Below are 16,221 nucleotides of genomic sequence, written 5' to 3'. Positions count from 1 at the left end.
TTTGAGCGAAGGACATACATTGGGTTGTTAGGTGTCTTGTGTCCAAATTTTGTGTCAATTCGTCCAGGGGTTTTTGAGTTCTGTTAATCCCACAAACGAAAATTACATTTTTATTTATATAGATTGTTATTTTATTACATTACCATATTGTCATGACTGTTTTTATTACGTTATTGTTGCATTACTATTACTTTATTACATTATTATATTTTATTACATTATTAACACATGATTATTGTTATTATTTTATATTATTTTCACATTATTAGTATTTCATTACATTATTTTATTTAATTACATTATTATCATACTATTATTACTACATTATTATCGCATCCTTTTTTACATTGTGATCGCATTGCAATTATTTTATTACATTATTAGTACTGGTATTGAGGCCGAACCTGGAACTCCCTGCTTTCAAGCTAATCTGACCTGCAGCAGGGAGTTCCTCAGTTCTCCATTGCCCTGCTTGGGCCAACTGCACGAACGTGGCCAAAGCAGCAGCTGCAACTCAGAAGCCTTCTCATTCCTTTGCCTTTCCCCCCTTCCTAACATTGTAAGTAATCCCCCAATAAAAGTATCAATTAATTGCAACCTTTTTCTCTCCATGGTGTTACTTTGTGTCCCTTTACTGCCTCAAACCTTTCCTTCCATAAAACCTTCTTCTCCCGGGCTGCAGATGACTGACAGCCCTCCTGGGATGCGATTTTTGCAACCCAGGGAGGTCGAAACTGCGTTCCCTTAAACCGCGGATACGGAAACCTCTCAGGGCCCCCGTATCCGCGAGTCAACGGATTGCTTCAAAAATGGTGTCATTCTTCTCCTGGGAGAATTCTAAGACTAATGGCTATCTCGGTTTCACTCCGCCGCCACCTTCGCCCCAGGAATCACCTTTTTTGTCCCTAAAACCACCACCTGGAGCCCAGCTGTTCTTCCAAAGATGTTGCCAAGGAGCCTGTAGATCCTGGGAAACTGTGGCGGTCAACCCATAGGATCCCCAAGATGTCAGCGGGCCGCCTTGGTCCTAGGAGCAGAGGGATCTGTAGTTCTCTCCATGGATCTCGATCTTCAGAGTTGGCAGTCGGCCCATAAGGACTCTGTGGACACTGGGACACCTTTCCCCACTTGCCTTTTCTGGATTTTGCAACTTTGATCAACTTTCCCAAACTTTCAAGGACTTTTACAAACTTTATGGAACTTCTTCCCCAAGCCCTTTCCTCTTTCCTTTCCTCTTGCCTCTCCTTTCCCTTTTTCCTCTCCTTTCCTTTTTCCTTTCCTTTCCTTTTTCCTCTCCTTTCCCTTTTTCCTCTCCTTTCCTTTTCCCTTTCCTCTTTCCTTTTTTCTTTCTCATTCTAAATGGATACTGTATGATTTTTCTTTTTCTCTATGATGGTTTGCTTGTATTTCCTTCTCAATTCTAACATATTGTTATGTACTGTACCATTTTCCTTTCCTTTTCCCCTTCCTTTCCTCTTTCCTTTCCCTTTCCTCTTTCCTTTCCTTTTTCCTCTCCTTTCCTTTTCCCTTTCCTCTCCTTTTCCCTTTCCTCTTTCCTTCCCTCTTCTTTTTGCCTTTCCTTTCCCCTTTCCTTTCCTTTTGCCTTTCCTTTCCCCTTTCCTTTTCCTTTCGCCTTTCCTTTCCTCTTTCCTTCCTTCCCTCTTCTTTTTGCCTTTCCTTTCCCCTTTCCTTTCCTCTTTCCTGTTTCCTTTCCTCTTTCCTCCCCTCTTCCTTTTCCTTTTGCCTTTCCTTTCCTCTTTCCTTTCCCATCCCTTTCCTTTCCTCTTTCCTTTCTTTTTCCCTTTCCTTTTTCCTCTCCTTTCCTCTTTCCTTTACTTTTTCCTTTCCTCTTTCCTTTTTCCTTTCCTTTCCCCTTTCCCTTCCTTTTCCTTTCCCCTTTCCTTTACCTTCCCTTCCTCTTTCCTTTTTCCTGTCCTCTTTCCTTTCCTTCCCTCTTTCCTCTCCTCTCTACATTCCTTCTTCCTTTCCCTTCCCTTCCTTTCCCCTTTCCTTTCCTCTTTCCCTTTCCCCTTTTCCTCTTCCCTCTCTGCTTTTTTTGGGCTCCTTCCCCTTTAAATCCCTTCTGTTGACACTCTCTCGCCTGGGGACGCTCCTTCCGCGCCTGGACCGGAAGCGGAAGCCGCCTCTCTCTCTCTCTCTCTTTTGGGCTCCGCCAAGAGAAAGCCTCTCCTGCCTCTCTCTCTCTCTCTCTCTCTCTCTCTCTTCTTTTTGCGCGCCTGATTCGCGATTAAATCACCATGAAGACGCATCGGGGTAAGACCTGAGCCTGTATTTCTCTCTCTCTTTCTCTGTTCCTCTGTTTGTTTCCTGTTTGTTTTTCATTGGGATTGCAAAAAGAATGAGAAATATTCCCTGAGCATGTGCAGAGCGCCACAGCCATGGAAAGCAGCCCTCTGCGCATGCTCAAAGAGCCCTGTTATTTGGGAAGCTCAGACTGGAAAAGTAACAGGAAAAAAAACTATTTGAAAGTTTTTAAGAAAAAAATTCTATTGTTGTTATACTTTATTTGTTATTTATTATTATAGTATATATTATTATTTCTTTACATTATTGTATTATATTTTTTGATGTATTGATATATATATATATATATATATATATTGTTCGTATTATTTTTATATCATATTTATATTATATTTATATTATATTCATGTTATATTATTTCTTTATATTATTATATTATATATTGTTGTTTGTGATGTATATATATATATATATATACGTATTATTTTATATCATCTTTATATTATATTTATATTATATTCATGTTACATTATTATTTCTTTATATTATTGTATTATATATTGTTTTGATGTATTAATATATATATACGTATTATTTTTATATCATCTTTATATTATATTTATATTATATTCATGTTAAATTACTATTTCTTTATATTATTGTATTATATATTGTTTGTGATGTGTATATATATATATATATAATTTTTATATCATATTTATATATATATATATATATATATATTATATTCATGTTATATTATTATTTCCTAATATTATTGTATTATATATTGTTGTTTGTGATATAGTAATATATATATATATATATATAAAAAAAATTTTATATTATATTTATATTATATTCATATTATATTATTATTTATTTATATTGTTGTATTATATATTGTTTGTGATAATATATAAATATATATACGTATTATATTTATATCATATTTATATTATATTTATGTTACATTATTATTTCTTTATATTGTATTATATATTGTTGTTTGTGATGTGTGTGTGAGTGTGTGTATATATACATATATTGTTCATATTATTTTTATATCATATTTATACTTTATTATTATATTATATATTATTTCTTTATACTCTTGTATTATATATTGTTGTTTGTGATGTATTAATATATATATATATATATATATATGGATTATTTTTATATCATATTTATACTTTATTTATTATTATATTATATATTATTATTTCCTTATATTATTGTATTATACATTGTTGTTTGTGATGTGTGTGTGTGTGTATATATATATATATTTTGTTCCTATTATTTTTATATCATATTTATACTTTATTTATTATTATATTATTATATATTATTATTTCCTTATATTATTGTATTATATATTGTTGTTTGTGATGTGTGTGTGTGTATATATGTATATATATGTATTATTTTTATATCATATTATATTTATATTATATTCATGTTACATTATTATTTGTTTACATGATTGTATCACATATTGTTGTTTGTATTGTGATACAATTACTAATTTGTTCATTTTAATTTTTATTTATACCACTATACATATTATTATTATATGTTATTATTATTATTGTAATGCAATAATATAAAGAAATAATAATGCAATATTAATAATAATTATTTTATTTATTTTATTTATCATGGCAGGAGCAAACCAAACAGTTGTATTGCATTGTTTGTTTGTTTAAAAAATGCAATACAACTGTTTGGTTTGCTCCTGACATGATAAATAAAATAAACAAAATTATGATTAATAATATTGTATTATTATTTCTTTATATTATTGTATTACATATTGTTGTTTTGTTGTGTTAATATACATTTCTATTTTGTTCATATTTTTATTTATATCATATATATATAATATTTGTTTTATTACAGTACAATATATTAATATTTGATTATCTTATACTAACATCTTATTCTATTATAATTGTTTGTTTATATAATTTTTTGTACTGCATTTTATTTACTTGTATTATCATATATTTAACGTTGTTATTGTTTTATTGTATTTATTATCATATTAGTTTATATCATTCTTTCTTTATATTGCTATATTATTATACTAACATCTTATTCTATTATAATTGTTTATATAATTTTTTTGTACTTCATTTTATTTACTTGTATTATCATAAATATAATGTTATTATTTATTGTATTTATTACGATATTATTTTGTATTATTTCTTTATATTGCTATATTATACTAACAACTTATTGCATTATAATTGTTTATATTAATTATATTGCACTGGATGTTATTTACTTGCATTATCATAAATTTAACATTATTATTGATTTATTGTATTTATTATTATATTATTTTATAATATTATTTCTTTATATTGCTATACGTATTACATATTATTGTTTATATTATTATGTTAATATATATCAATATTTGTTTGCATTGTTGTTTGCTTATATTACATTATTATATATATATTATATATTAATGTATATATTATCTATTACAATATATTAATATTTGTTTATATTATATTAATCCCTTATTGCATTATCAGTCTTATTGATCTTATTTTATTATATTAGATTGTAATGTATTTATTTATATTATTATATTAGACTGTATTATATATTTATTTATAGATTGTGTGTGTGTGTGTGTGGATATATATATAAAACCTTGTATTATATTAGATTGTAATACATTTATTTATATTGTTATATTGTAATATCTTACTTTTATTTACTACCTTGGGTCCCCGGAGTTGCCCGGGTTATTTGAAAAAGTCATTTGGTTAATTGTACTAAATGCCTAAGGTTGTGGGTGAACTACAACTCACATCATACCAGGTGAACCCCAAAAAGCTCCATCTGTTCTTAAAGTTTGTGATGTTTTGCAAGTTTACTCTAGATCAGTGTTTCTCAACTTGGGGGTCGCGACCCCTGAAGGGGTCGTGAGGGGGTGTCAAAGGGGTCGCCAAAGACCATCAGAAAACAGTATTTCCTGGTGGTCATTGGGATTCTGTGTGGGAAGTTTGGCCCAATTCTATTGTTGGTCGAGTTCAGAATGCTCTTTGATTGTAGGTGAACTATAAATCCCAGCAACTACAACTCCCAAATGTCAATGTCTATTTCCCCCCAACTCCACCAGTGTTCACATTTGGGCATATTAAGTATTTGTGCCAAGTTTGGTCCAGATCTATCCTTGTTTGAGTCCACAGTGCTCCTCTGGATATAGGTAAACTACAACTCCCAAACTCAAGGCCAATGCCCACAAAACCCTTCCAGTGTTTTCTGTTGGTCATGGGAGTTCTTTGTGCCAAGTTTGGTTTAAATCCATCGCTGGTGGAGTTCAGAATGCTTTTTGATTATAGGTGAACTATAAATCCCAGCAACTACAACTTCCAAATTACAAAATCAATCCTCCCCCCCCCCCCCAACCCCACTAGCATTCACATTTGGGCATATTGGGTATTTGTGCTCAATTTAGTCCAGCGAATGAAAATATATCCTGCATATCGGATATTTACATTACGATTTATAACCGTACTAAAATGACAGCTTTGAAACAGAGGCTGGATGGCCATCTGTCAGGGGTGCTTTGAATGCAATATTCCTGCTTCTTGGCAGAATGGGGTTGGACTGGATGGCCCATAAAGTCTCTTCCAACTCTAAGATTCTATGATTCTAGGTATCAAGTAGCAACGAAAACAGTATTATGGTTGGGGGTCACCACAACATGTGGAATGGCATTAAGGGGTCACGGCATTAGCAAGGTTGAGAACCACTGCTCTAGATGCATCATGGATGGGGTTAAGTGTGCTCTTTGGCTGCAGGGTGAACTACAACTCCCACTATGGTCAGTCTGCTCAAACCCCTCCAGTAAGTTGAGTTAGTCTTGAGGGTTCTGTGTGCCAAGTTTGGTCCAGGTCCATCATCGGTGGAGGTCACCGTTTCCCTGGTTGTGGGTGAACTACAACTCCCAGAAAGGAAGGTCAGTTCCCCCAAACCCTTCCAGGAATCAAATTTCGGCATATCAGGTGTCTGTGCCTAGTTTGGACCAGATCCACCAGTGTTTGGGTTCACAGTGCTCCCTGGGTGTAGGTGAACTACAACTCCCCCGAATCAAGGCGAATTTCCCCCAAATACCTCCAGTATTTGTTGCTGGTCGTTGGAGGTCTGCGTGCTAAGTTTGGTCCAGTTCCATCTTTGGTGGAGTTCAGAGTGCTCCTGGGGGATATGCAAATTCCACACCAATCGAGAGAGTCAGAAACACTGGGATGCCTATGGTGGAGGAAACACATAATGATGATGATGATGATGCTAATAATAATAATAATAATGACTTTCGGTTAACCAGCATCCATAGAGATTGGAAGATATAATAATAATAATAATAATAATAATAATAATAATAATAATTCCAAACCAGTGGAGACAGTAAGGAACACTGTGATGTCTGTGGTGGAGGATAATAATAATAGACTTTCAGTTAACCAGTATCCATAGAGATTGGAAGATATAATAATAATAATAATAATAATAATTCCAAACCAATGGAGAGAGTATGGAATACTGGGATGTCTGTGGAGGATAATAATAATAATAATAATAATAATAATATACTTTCAGTTAACAAGAATCCATAGAGATTGGGAGATATAATAATAATAATACATATTCCAAACCAATGGAGATAATAAGGATTACTGGGATGTCTGTGGTGAAGGAAAGTACTAATAATAATAATATACTTTCAGTTAACAAGAATCCATAGAGATTGGAAGATATAAAAATAATAATAATTCCAAACCAATGGAGAGAATAAGGAATACTGGGATGTCTGTGGTGAAGGAAAGTACTAATAATAATAATAATAATAATAATAATAATAGACTTTGGGTTAACCAGTATCCATAGAGATTGGAAGATATAATAATAGTAATAATACAAATTCCAAACCATTCCAAATTCCAAACCAATGGAGAGAGTAAGGAACACTGGGACCTACAACTCCTTTAAGTCATGGTGAATTCTCCCCAAACCTCTCCGGTATGTTCAGTTGCTAATCAGTTCCTTTATTTGCTGTGCGCCATAGAAAGTAATAGGAAAGGGTTATGGGGGAGGCAGTGGGCGGGGACATGCAAATTCCACACCAGTGGAGAGAGTCAGAAACACTGGGATGTCTCTGGTGGAGGAAACACATACAATCTAGGATGGATTTGTCCCCGAATGAAAGCCTTTCCTTGGGTGGTGGGCAATGTGGCATTTGTGGAGGACATTGGGTGGGCTCTTGGACATGTTCATGGTGCTTGCTATCACATGCAATGTCATTGGAGGGAGGCGCATTGGTGTCTCCTGAGGAGTGGGAGTTATAGCTCTTTGTGGATGTGGAAGCATGTCTGTGTAAGCGGACACCCCAGCCATATACACACATATTTTCACTTTTATTATGTGTATAGATAGATTATTGTCATAATAATATACTATTTTTGAGTGTTTGGGTTTTTTGGGTTGATATCTTGAGGCCCAGAAGGAAATGAAGAAAGCTAATTGCAATTTTGCACAGAAGCGCACGGTAGTTCTGCAGGTTTTTGCCTCCTTTCTGGCTCTTTCCAGGAAGCAGCAAAAGAAAATGGAGGCTTTTTTTGTGGCAGGAAGTGGCCCCGGGGCGCATGCCTTATGGCGTTGTGGTTGCCAAAAGAATAACACCCTGAACATTGCAATCTTGCAAGCCAGTCTATTTGGATGCATTGCCGACATTGCAATATTGCAACCGAATCTATTCGTATGCATAGCAGACATTGCAGTATTGCAAGCCTCTGTGTTAGCATGCATATCAGACATTGCAATATTGCAAGTCCGTCTGTTAGTATGCATACATACCAGATATGGCAAGGATGTCTATTATGTATGCATGGCAGGCATTAAAATATTGCAAGCATGTGTATTTGTTTTCATAGCAGACATTGCAGTATTGCAACCGTATCCATTTGTATGCCTAGCAGACATTGCAGCATTGCATGCATATCTGCTAGTATGCATAACAAAGATTGCAAGAGTGTCTATTCGTATGCCTAGGAGACATTGCAATATTGCAAGCCTGTCTGTTAGCATGCATACCTAGCAGATCTTGTAAGGACGTCTATTACGTATGCATAGCAGGCATTGCAGGCACGTCTATTCGTTTGCATAGCAGGCATTAAAATATTGCAAGCATGTGTAATGGTATTGATAGCAGACATTGTAATATTGCATGTGTGTCTTTTAGTATGCAAAGCAAAGATTGCAAGGGTGTCTATTCATATGCCTAGCAGACATTGCAATATTGCAAGTTGGTGTGTTAGCAAGCATATCAGACATTGCAATATTGCAACCCCGTCTGTTACGTATGCATGGCAAAGATTGCAAGCATGTCTATTTGTTTGCATAGCAGGCATTAAAATATTGCAAGCATGTGTATTTGTTTTCATAGCAGACATTGCAATATTGCAACCGAATCTATTTCTATTCATAGCAGACATTGCAGTATTGCATGCATAACTGCTAGTATGCATAACAAAGATTGCAAGAGTGTCTATTCGTATGCATAGCAGACCTTGCAATATTGCAAACCCGTCTATTAGTATGCATAGCAAAGATTGCAAGCCTGCTTGTTCATTTGCATAGAAGACATTAAAATATTGCAAGCATGTGTATTGGTATTGATAGCAGACATTGCAATATTGCACGTGTGTCTTTTAGTATACACAGCAAAGATTGCAAGAGTGTCTATTCGTATGCCTAGCAGACATTGCAATATTGCACATGTGTCTTTTAGTATACACAGCAAAGATTGCAAGAGTGTCTATTCGTATGCCTAGCAGACATTGCAATATTGCACATGTGTCTTTTAGTATACACAGCAAAGATTGCAAGAGTGTCTATTCGTATGCCTAGCAGACCTTGCAATATTGCAAGCCCATCTGTTAGCATGCATACCTAGGAGATCTTGTAAGGATGTCTATTACATATTCATAGCACAGCAGGCATTAAAATATTGCAAGCATGTGTATTCGTTTTCATAGCAGACATTGTAATATTGCAACCGCATCTATTGCATGCATATCTGCTAGTATGCATAACAAAGATTGCAAGTGTGTCTATTCGTATGCATAACAGACCTTGCAATATTGCAAGCCTGTCTGCTAGTATGCATGCATAGCAGATATTGCAAGGATGCCTATTAGTATACATAACAAAGATTGCAAGCACGTCTGTTCATGTGCATAGCAGTCATTAAAATATTGCATGCATGTGTATTGGTATTGAGAGCAGACATTGTAATATTGCACGTGTGTCTTTTAGTATGCACAGCAAAGATTGCAAGGGTGTCTATTCATATGCCTAGCAGACATTGCAACATTGCAACATTGCAAGCCTGTGTGTTAGCATGCGTATTGCATGATTTGTGATGCTATTGCTTTTAAATGCTTAATGATTTTGTATTGTGTATACCTAAATTGTTGTAAACCGCTCTGAGTCGCCTAAGGGCTGAGAAGAGAGGTATACAAATGAAGTAAATAAATAAATAAAATAAATAAATTGCAATATTGCAAGCCTGTCTGTTAGTATGCATGCATAGCAGATATGGCAAGGATGTCTATTATGTATGCATAGCCAAGATTGCAAGCATGTCTATTTATTTGCATAGCAGGCATTAAAATATTGCAAGCATGTGTATTAGTTTTCGTAGCAGACATTGCAGTATTGCAAGCCTGTCCGTGAGTATGCGTAGCAGATATTGCAAGCCTGTCAATTCCTATGCAGAGCAGACATCGAAATATTGCAGTTATATGTATTAGTATGCCCAGCAGACATTGAAATATTGTAAGCTTGTCTGTTAGTATTCATAGCAGGTATTATCCTCAGTTATGGCCTATGAGGCTGGACTGGATGGCCTCTGGGGTTCCCTTCTGACTCTAGGATTCAGTGATTATATTATTTCTTGCTGGGAGGGTTTTCAACAGAGGCTGGTTGGCCATCCATCAGGAGGGATCGGATTGTGCCTTCCCTTATAGCAGAAAGGGGCTGGACTGGATGGCCTCTGGGGGCCCCTTCTGACTCTAGGATTCAATGCTTCTATGGCAGATAGAAGTAAAATGCCTGTTTGTCTCACTTCCGGCTCCAGGAAACCGGTGTCTGCTTGCTTTGTGTATTTACTCTCATTCTACTTCTGCTTTTGGGGCAGGAAGAAGGGAGAGGAAGGCAGGTGCGTCCCTTGACAGGACCATGCGTGCATTATCTACATATACATATGTGTACACACATATACCAGCAAACAAACACCGGTGCTTTTGTGCAACAGGCAACAACATGTGCTTGCCTTCAAACAGGAAATAACACTTTCAAAAGCAGCAACAGACCATTTTTCAAACATTACATAGCGTTCCCATGCTATGGGACCCCAGGAGTTGTAGTTTTAGTGGGGCATCAGCCCTCTTTGGCAGTGGAGGCTGGAGACCTTGTGAAACTACAACTGCTGGGAGTATTTGTGGAGCCGCGGACGTTAAAACAGTGCAAGACGGCATTACATTCTGCAGTGCGGATGCACCCAAACGATTCCTGTCCAAGCGTTGCATCCTTTGCATCGGTCGCTTTTGTTGAAACTGCAAATCCCATCTATTCTGTGGCTCGTTGCAAACTGCAGATGCAATGCATTTGAATTATTATTATTATTACTACTATTATTACTAGACATCCCTTCCACATATTGCTGTAGCCCAGTCTGTGCATATGTGTTTTGTGTGTGTATATATATTTGTGTATATTTGTATATATGTATGTTTGTGTGTATGTGGTTTTGCTCATGTGTTGTAATGCAATTTTTGTTTTTTGGCTTTTTAAGTCCCTTCCGCTGTGTTTTCCAGTGTTTCTATGAGTGATGGTCACCATTGGTCTGAGAGGGGTCTTGTGTCCAAATTTGGTGTCAATTGGTCAAGTGGTTTTTGAGTTGTGTTAATCCCACAAACGAACATTACATTTTTATTGATATAGATATATTATATTATATTATTATATAAAATAATTTTCAAGCTTTGGGAAATTATATGCATTATTATATGAATTATTATAAATTATATGAATTATTATATAAAAGAATTTTCAAACTATGGGAAATTATATGCATAACATATACTATGTATGTATGTGTACGTGTGTGTGTGTGTGTGTGTGTGTGTGTATATATATATATATATATATAAAACATCTAGGAATGTATTTAGTTGTGGTGGTTATTATTTACTTTCCAAACTTTGGGAATAGAATTTTCAAACTTTGGGAAATAGTATGCATAATATATACTATGTGTGTGTGTGTATTCTAAACGTAGATGAATTTATTTAATTGTCGTTGTGGTGGTTGTTGTTTACTTTTCCAACTTTGGGAATAGAATTTTCAAACTTTGGGATAATATACCCTCTCTCTGTCTGTCTGTAGATATTCTAAATGTAGATGAATTTATTTAATTTTTGTTGTTATTTATTTTCCAAACTTTGGGAATAAAATGTTCAAACTTTGGGAAAGTATATGCATAACAGATACTGTATGTATGGATGTGTGTGTGTGTGTATATATATATATATATATATATATGTATATTCATTCTAAATGTTGAGGAATTTATTTAGTTGTTGTTTACTTTTCAAACTTTGGGAATAGAATTTTCAAACTTTAGGAAATTATATTCATGACATATACTGTATGTATGTATGCATGTATGTGTATACATTCTAAATGTTGAGGAATTTATTTTGTTGTTGTTGTTGTTGTTTACTTTTCAAACTTTGGGAATAGAATTTTCAAACTTTAGGAAATTATATTCATGACATATACTGTATGTATGTATGCATGTATGTGTATACATTCTAAATGTTGAGGAATTTATTTTGTTGTTGTTGTTGTTGTTTACTTTTCAAACTTTGGGAATAGAATTTTCAAACTTTGGGAAATTATATGCATAACATATACTATGTGTGTGCGCGTGTATTGTAAACATAGAGGAATTTTTTTAATCGTTATTTATTTTCCAAACTTTGGGAATAGAATGTTCAAACTATATGTATGCATGCAAATATATGTGTGCATGTGTGTGTGTGTGTGTATGTGTGTGTATATATATATATATATATATATATATATATATATATATATGTATTCTAAATGTAGATGAATTTATTTAATTTTTGTTGTGGTGGTTTTTGTTTACTTTCCAAACTTTGGGAATACACACACTCATAATAAACAGAGCATTTAGATAGATAGATAGATAGATAGATAGATAGATAGATAGATTTCTAAGGAGTCCCTTGTTCTCCCATTTTCCAGAAATAATCAAGTTCATTCCCTTTCTTCCAAATGTACTCCCAGCTGCTGTTCTGCAGCCTAAACCATTTGCAAGCTGCAAATGCTCTGCATGATGCAAAAAGGCTTCGAAAATGTGGGTTTTTTTCTTTGCAAAGGAACGGGACTGTCTCACTGTGCGTTTTGGAAGAGAACCAGCAATAATAATAATAATAATAATAATAATAATAATAATAATAATAATAAATGTTTAAATCCCTATTACAATCCCGGGATTCATTCCCCTTGGTGTGTATGTGTTGCCTGTTCTGCTAATTGCAGAAAACGGGGCGTTGTTGCAACGGTGTGTTGTCCCGCCTTACTTGGGTGCCAGTCTTTCCTTCTGGGTGATTCAGGCTCAGAGGCCTCTTTGTCCTCCTTTTTGCAGCCGGAACCTCTGAGTAACCAACCAACCAACCAACCAACCCGTTGAATGCCACACTCTGTGTTCTGCAAGACCTTCTCCACCTCTTTTGGGCACAAAGGCCTCCTATACCTTGACCTGGAAAAACAAACCAACAATTTTTTTGCAAAGTCTGGAAAAAGGAGAGTCAGGAGAAATGCTTCACTGTTAACCTTCTTTGGTGGGTTTGAAAATTTAAGGCTGGAGGGCCATCTTTCATGTAAAAAGGGTTGGTCTAGTTGACCTTTGGGGTGCTCTCCATATCTAATGAGATGTACCTTCTCAAAAACAATGGTGGACTTCTTTTGGAGTCTTCAATCATTGGTTGGATGGCCATCTGTTGGAAGGGTTTTGGTTGACCTTTCTTGGATAGCAAAGTGGGATTGGACTAGATGATCTTTGGGATGCTCACCATATCTAATGGGATATGCCTTCCCAAAAAAAAGATGGACTCCTTTTGGCGTCTTCAAACATTGCTTGGATGGTCATCTGTCGGGAGGACTTTAGTTGCATCTTGAATGGCAAAAAAGAGTTGGTCTAGATGAACTCTAGATGGTCCTCTGTTTTTAAATGGGATATACTGCCTCAAAAAAATGGTGGACTTCTTTGGAAGCCTTCAAATAGAGAGGGTTGGATGGCCAACTGTCAGGAAGGTTTTCGTTGCACCTTCTTGAATTGCAAAACGGGGTTAGACTAGATGATCTTTGGGTGACCCTCTGTATTTGAATAGGATATACTTCCCCCACCTCAAATTGTGGACTTTGGGGGGCTTAAAACATCAGCTGGATGGTCATCTGTCAGGAAGGCTTTAGTTGCTTCTTAAATGGCAAAAAAAAAAAATGTTGGTCTAGATGACCTTTGGGTGGCCCTTTGTATTTAAATGGGATATACTGCTCCAGTCCTCTCCATTGATATACTTTCTTAAAGGGCTTCTTTTGAGGTCTTCAAACATTGGTTAGATGGCCATCTGTTGGGAGGGCTTTGGTTGTGTCTTCCTGCTTGACAGAAGTAGGTTGGACTAGATGGCCTTTGGGGTACCCTCCATATCTAATAGGATCTACTATCTCAAAATAATAGCCAACTTTGCGTTTTTTGGGGGGGGGGTCTTCAGACATCGGTTGGGCATCTGTTGAGAGGGCTTTGGTTGTATCTTCCTGCTTGGCAGAAGTAGGTTGGACTAGATGGCCCTTTGAGTGCCCTCCATAACTAATGAGATATATACTATCTCAAAAGAATAGCCAACTTTGCTTTTTTGGGGGGTCTTCAGACATCAGTTGGGCATTTGTTGAGAGGGCTTTGGTTGTGTCTTCCTGCTTGGGAGAAGTAGGTTGGACTAGATGGCCTTTGGGGTGCCCTCCATATCTAATGGGATCTACTATCTCAAAAGAATAGCCAACTTTGCTTTTTTGGGGGAGGGTCTTCAAACATCAGTTGGCCATCTTTCTGGAGGGTTTTAGGTGTGTCTCCCCGTCTAGTAGGAAATGGGGTGGACTAGATGGCCTTTGGGGGTCCCTTTCACAATACTATCGTGAATTTGTGGACCCTAACATTAATTAATAATGTATTATTATTATTATTATTATTATTATTATTATCATTGCTGTTCTTTGAAACATCTGCTCAACACATTGGGTTCCATATCCCATCTCCCATTATCCCCAGGCAGGCAGTGGTGAAGCATGATGGGATTTGTAGTCCAACAGGACCCTATACATTGCTGTATTCTTTGCTTTCCACGAATGTTTTGCAATGGCGTCGGGCTTTGTGCACGCACCAAGGAAAACAAACCTGTTTATGCACATTTTCCTCTCTTCCTTTTTTGCAAGTTGGTTACTTTGGTGGCAATTAGACTGCCTGCAATAAAAACAAGGAACAGAGGAAGAAAGAAAAGGGAAACATTGTTTTTTTGCAGGACTTAGAATTTATAACAATACAATGTTGCTGTGAAAAATCACTATAAATATATATATTACATGTATACTGTATATCTTTCTCCCTTTTGTTTGTGCACTTTTTCTTTTTCAATGTGGGTTACTTTGGATGATTGTGAATTGCAGCATCTGCATTAAAATTAATAAATAGAAGGGGGAAATAGAAAGATAATATTTGGGTTTTCGGGAGAAATCAGTTGTGAATTATAGTGACTGCATTACATTATTATTATTATTATTATTATTACATCGTCACTATGATTGTTATATTATTATATTACATTATTATTAAAGTGTTCCTCCAAAACCTTAGTTATTCTAGTCCCACAAAAATAACTTTTCCAAACTTTTTCATGCTTTCCCAAACTTTCTCAAACTTATTTAAACTTTCCCAAACTTATTCACAATCTTCTAAACTTTTTCAAACATTTCCAAACTTTCCCAAATTTATTCAAAATTTCCCAGACTTTCTCACACTTCCCTAAACTTTCTCAAACTTATTCAAACTTTCCCAAACTTATTCACAATCTTCCAAACGTTTTCAAACATTTCCAAACTTTCCCAAACTTATTCAAAATTTTCCAGACTTTCTCAAACTTTCCTAAACTTTCTCAAACTTTTTCACTTTCCCAAACTTATTCAACAATTTCCAAACTTCCTTGCACTTTGCTGAACTTTCTCAAACTTTTTCAGACTTTCCCAAACTTATTCAAACTTTCCCAAACTTATTCATAATTTCCAAACTTTTCCAAACATTTCCAAACTTATTCAAAGCTTCCAAACTTTTTCAAACTTTCCTAAACTTTTTAACTTTTTCACTTTCCCCAACTATCCCAAATGTTCTCAAACTTGCATAATTTTTTTCAAATTTTTCCTGACATTTCCAAACTTTCTTTAAAAAATTCCCAAACTTTCCAAAACTTTCTCAAATATTTTCAGACCTTCTCAGATATTTTCAAACTTGTCCAAACTTTTTCAGTTTCCCAAACTTGTGAAATTTTTTCAGACTTTCCCAAACTTTTTCAAACTTTCCTCCCAACTTTCCCATTGCAGCCCTTCACTTCCAGTGGACTAATTCTCGGCCTTTTCCACACTGCCAGGTTGAAGACCTAATCCCAGCCCGGGGCCCTTGGGGCCCTTGACCACATTCCTGGGGGTCTCGTTCCCCAAAAGCCCCAAAGAGGATGGAGCTGGAGGAAGGCTTCAACGGGGTGAGTATTTGCAGAGGGGCATCATAGCTTG

The 16,221-nt window shown here is 35.5% G+C and overlaps 1 protein-coding gene across 1 annotated transcript in view; it reads left to right on the top strand.

The window, feature by feature from the left end:
- Window positions 1-2,132: 2,132 nt before the first annotated feature.
- LOC132780498 (rho guanine nucleotide exchange factor 1) overlaps window positions 2,133-16,221 on the top strand; it is a 66,615-nt gene continuing 52,526 nt past the window's right edge. Inside the window, exons 1-2 of the mRNA XM_067461194.1 lie at window positions 2,133-2,274; window positions 16,080-16,190. Coding sequence (XP_067317295.1) covers window positions 16,164-16,190 — 27 coding nt within the window. The 5' untranslated portion in view covers window positions 2,133-2,274; window positions 16,080-16,163. The remainder of the gene's footprint in view (window positions 2,275-16,079; window positions 16,191-16,221) is intronic.

Source organism: Anolis sagrei, chromosome X (genome assembly GCF_037176765.1).
Source record: "Anolis sagrei isolate rAnoSag1 chromosome X, rAnoSag1.mat, whole genome shotgun sequence".
Taxonomy (NCBI): Eukaryota; Metazoa; Chordata; class Lepidosauria; order Squamata; family Dactyloidae; genus Anolis; species Anolis sagrei.
The sequence above is the reverse complement of the archived record's forward strand: the minus strand, read 5'-3'. Positions and strand labels throughout refer to the sequence as shown.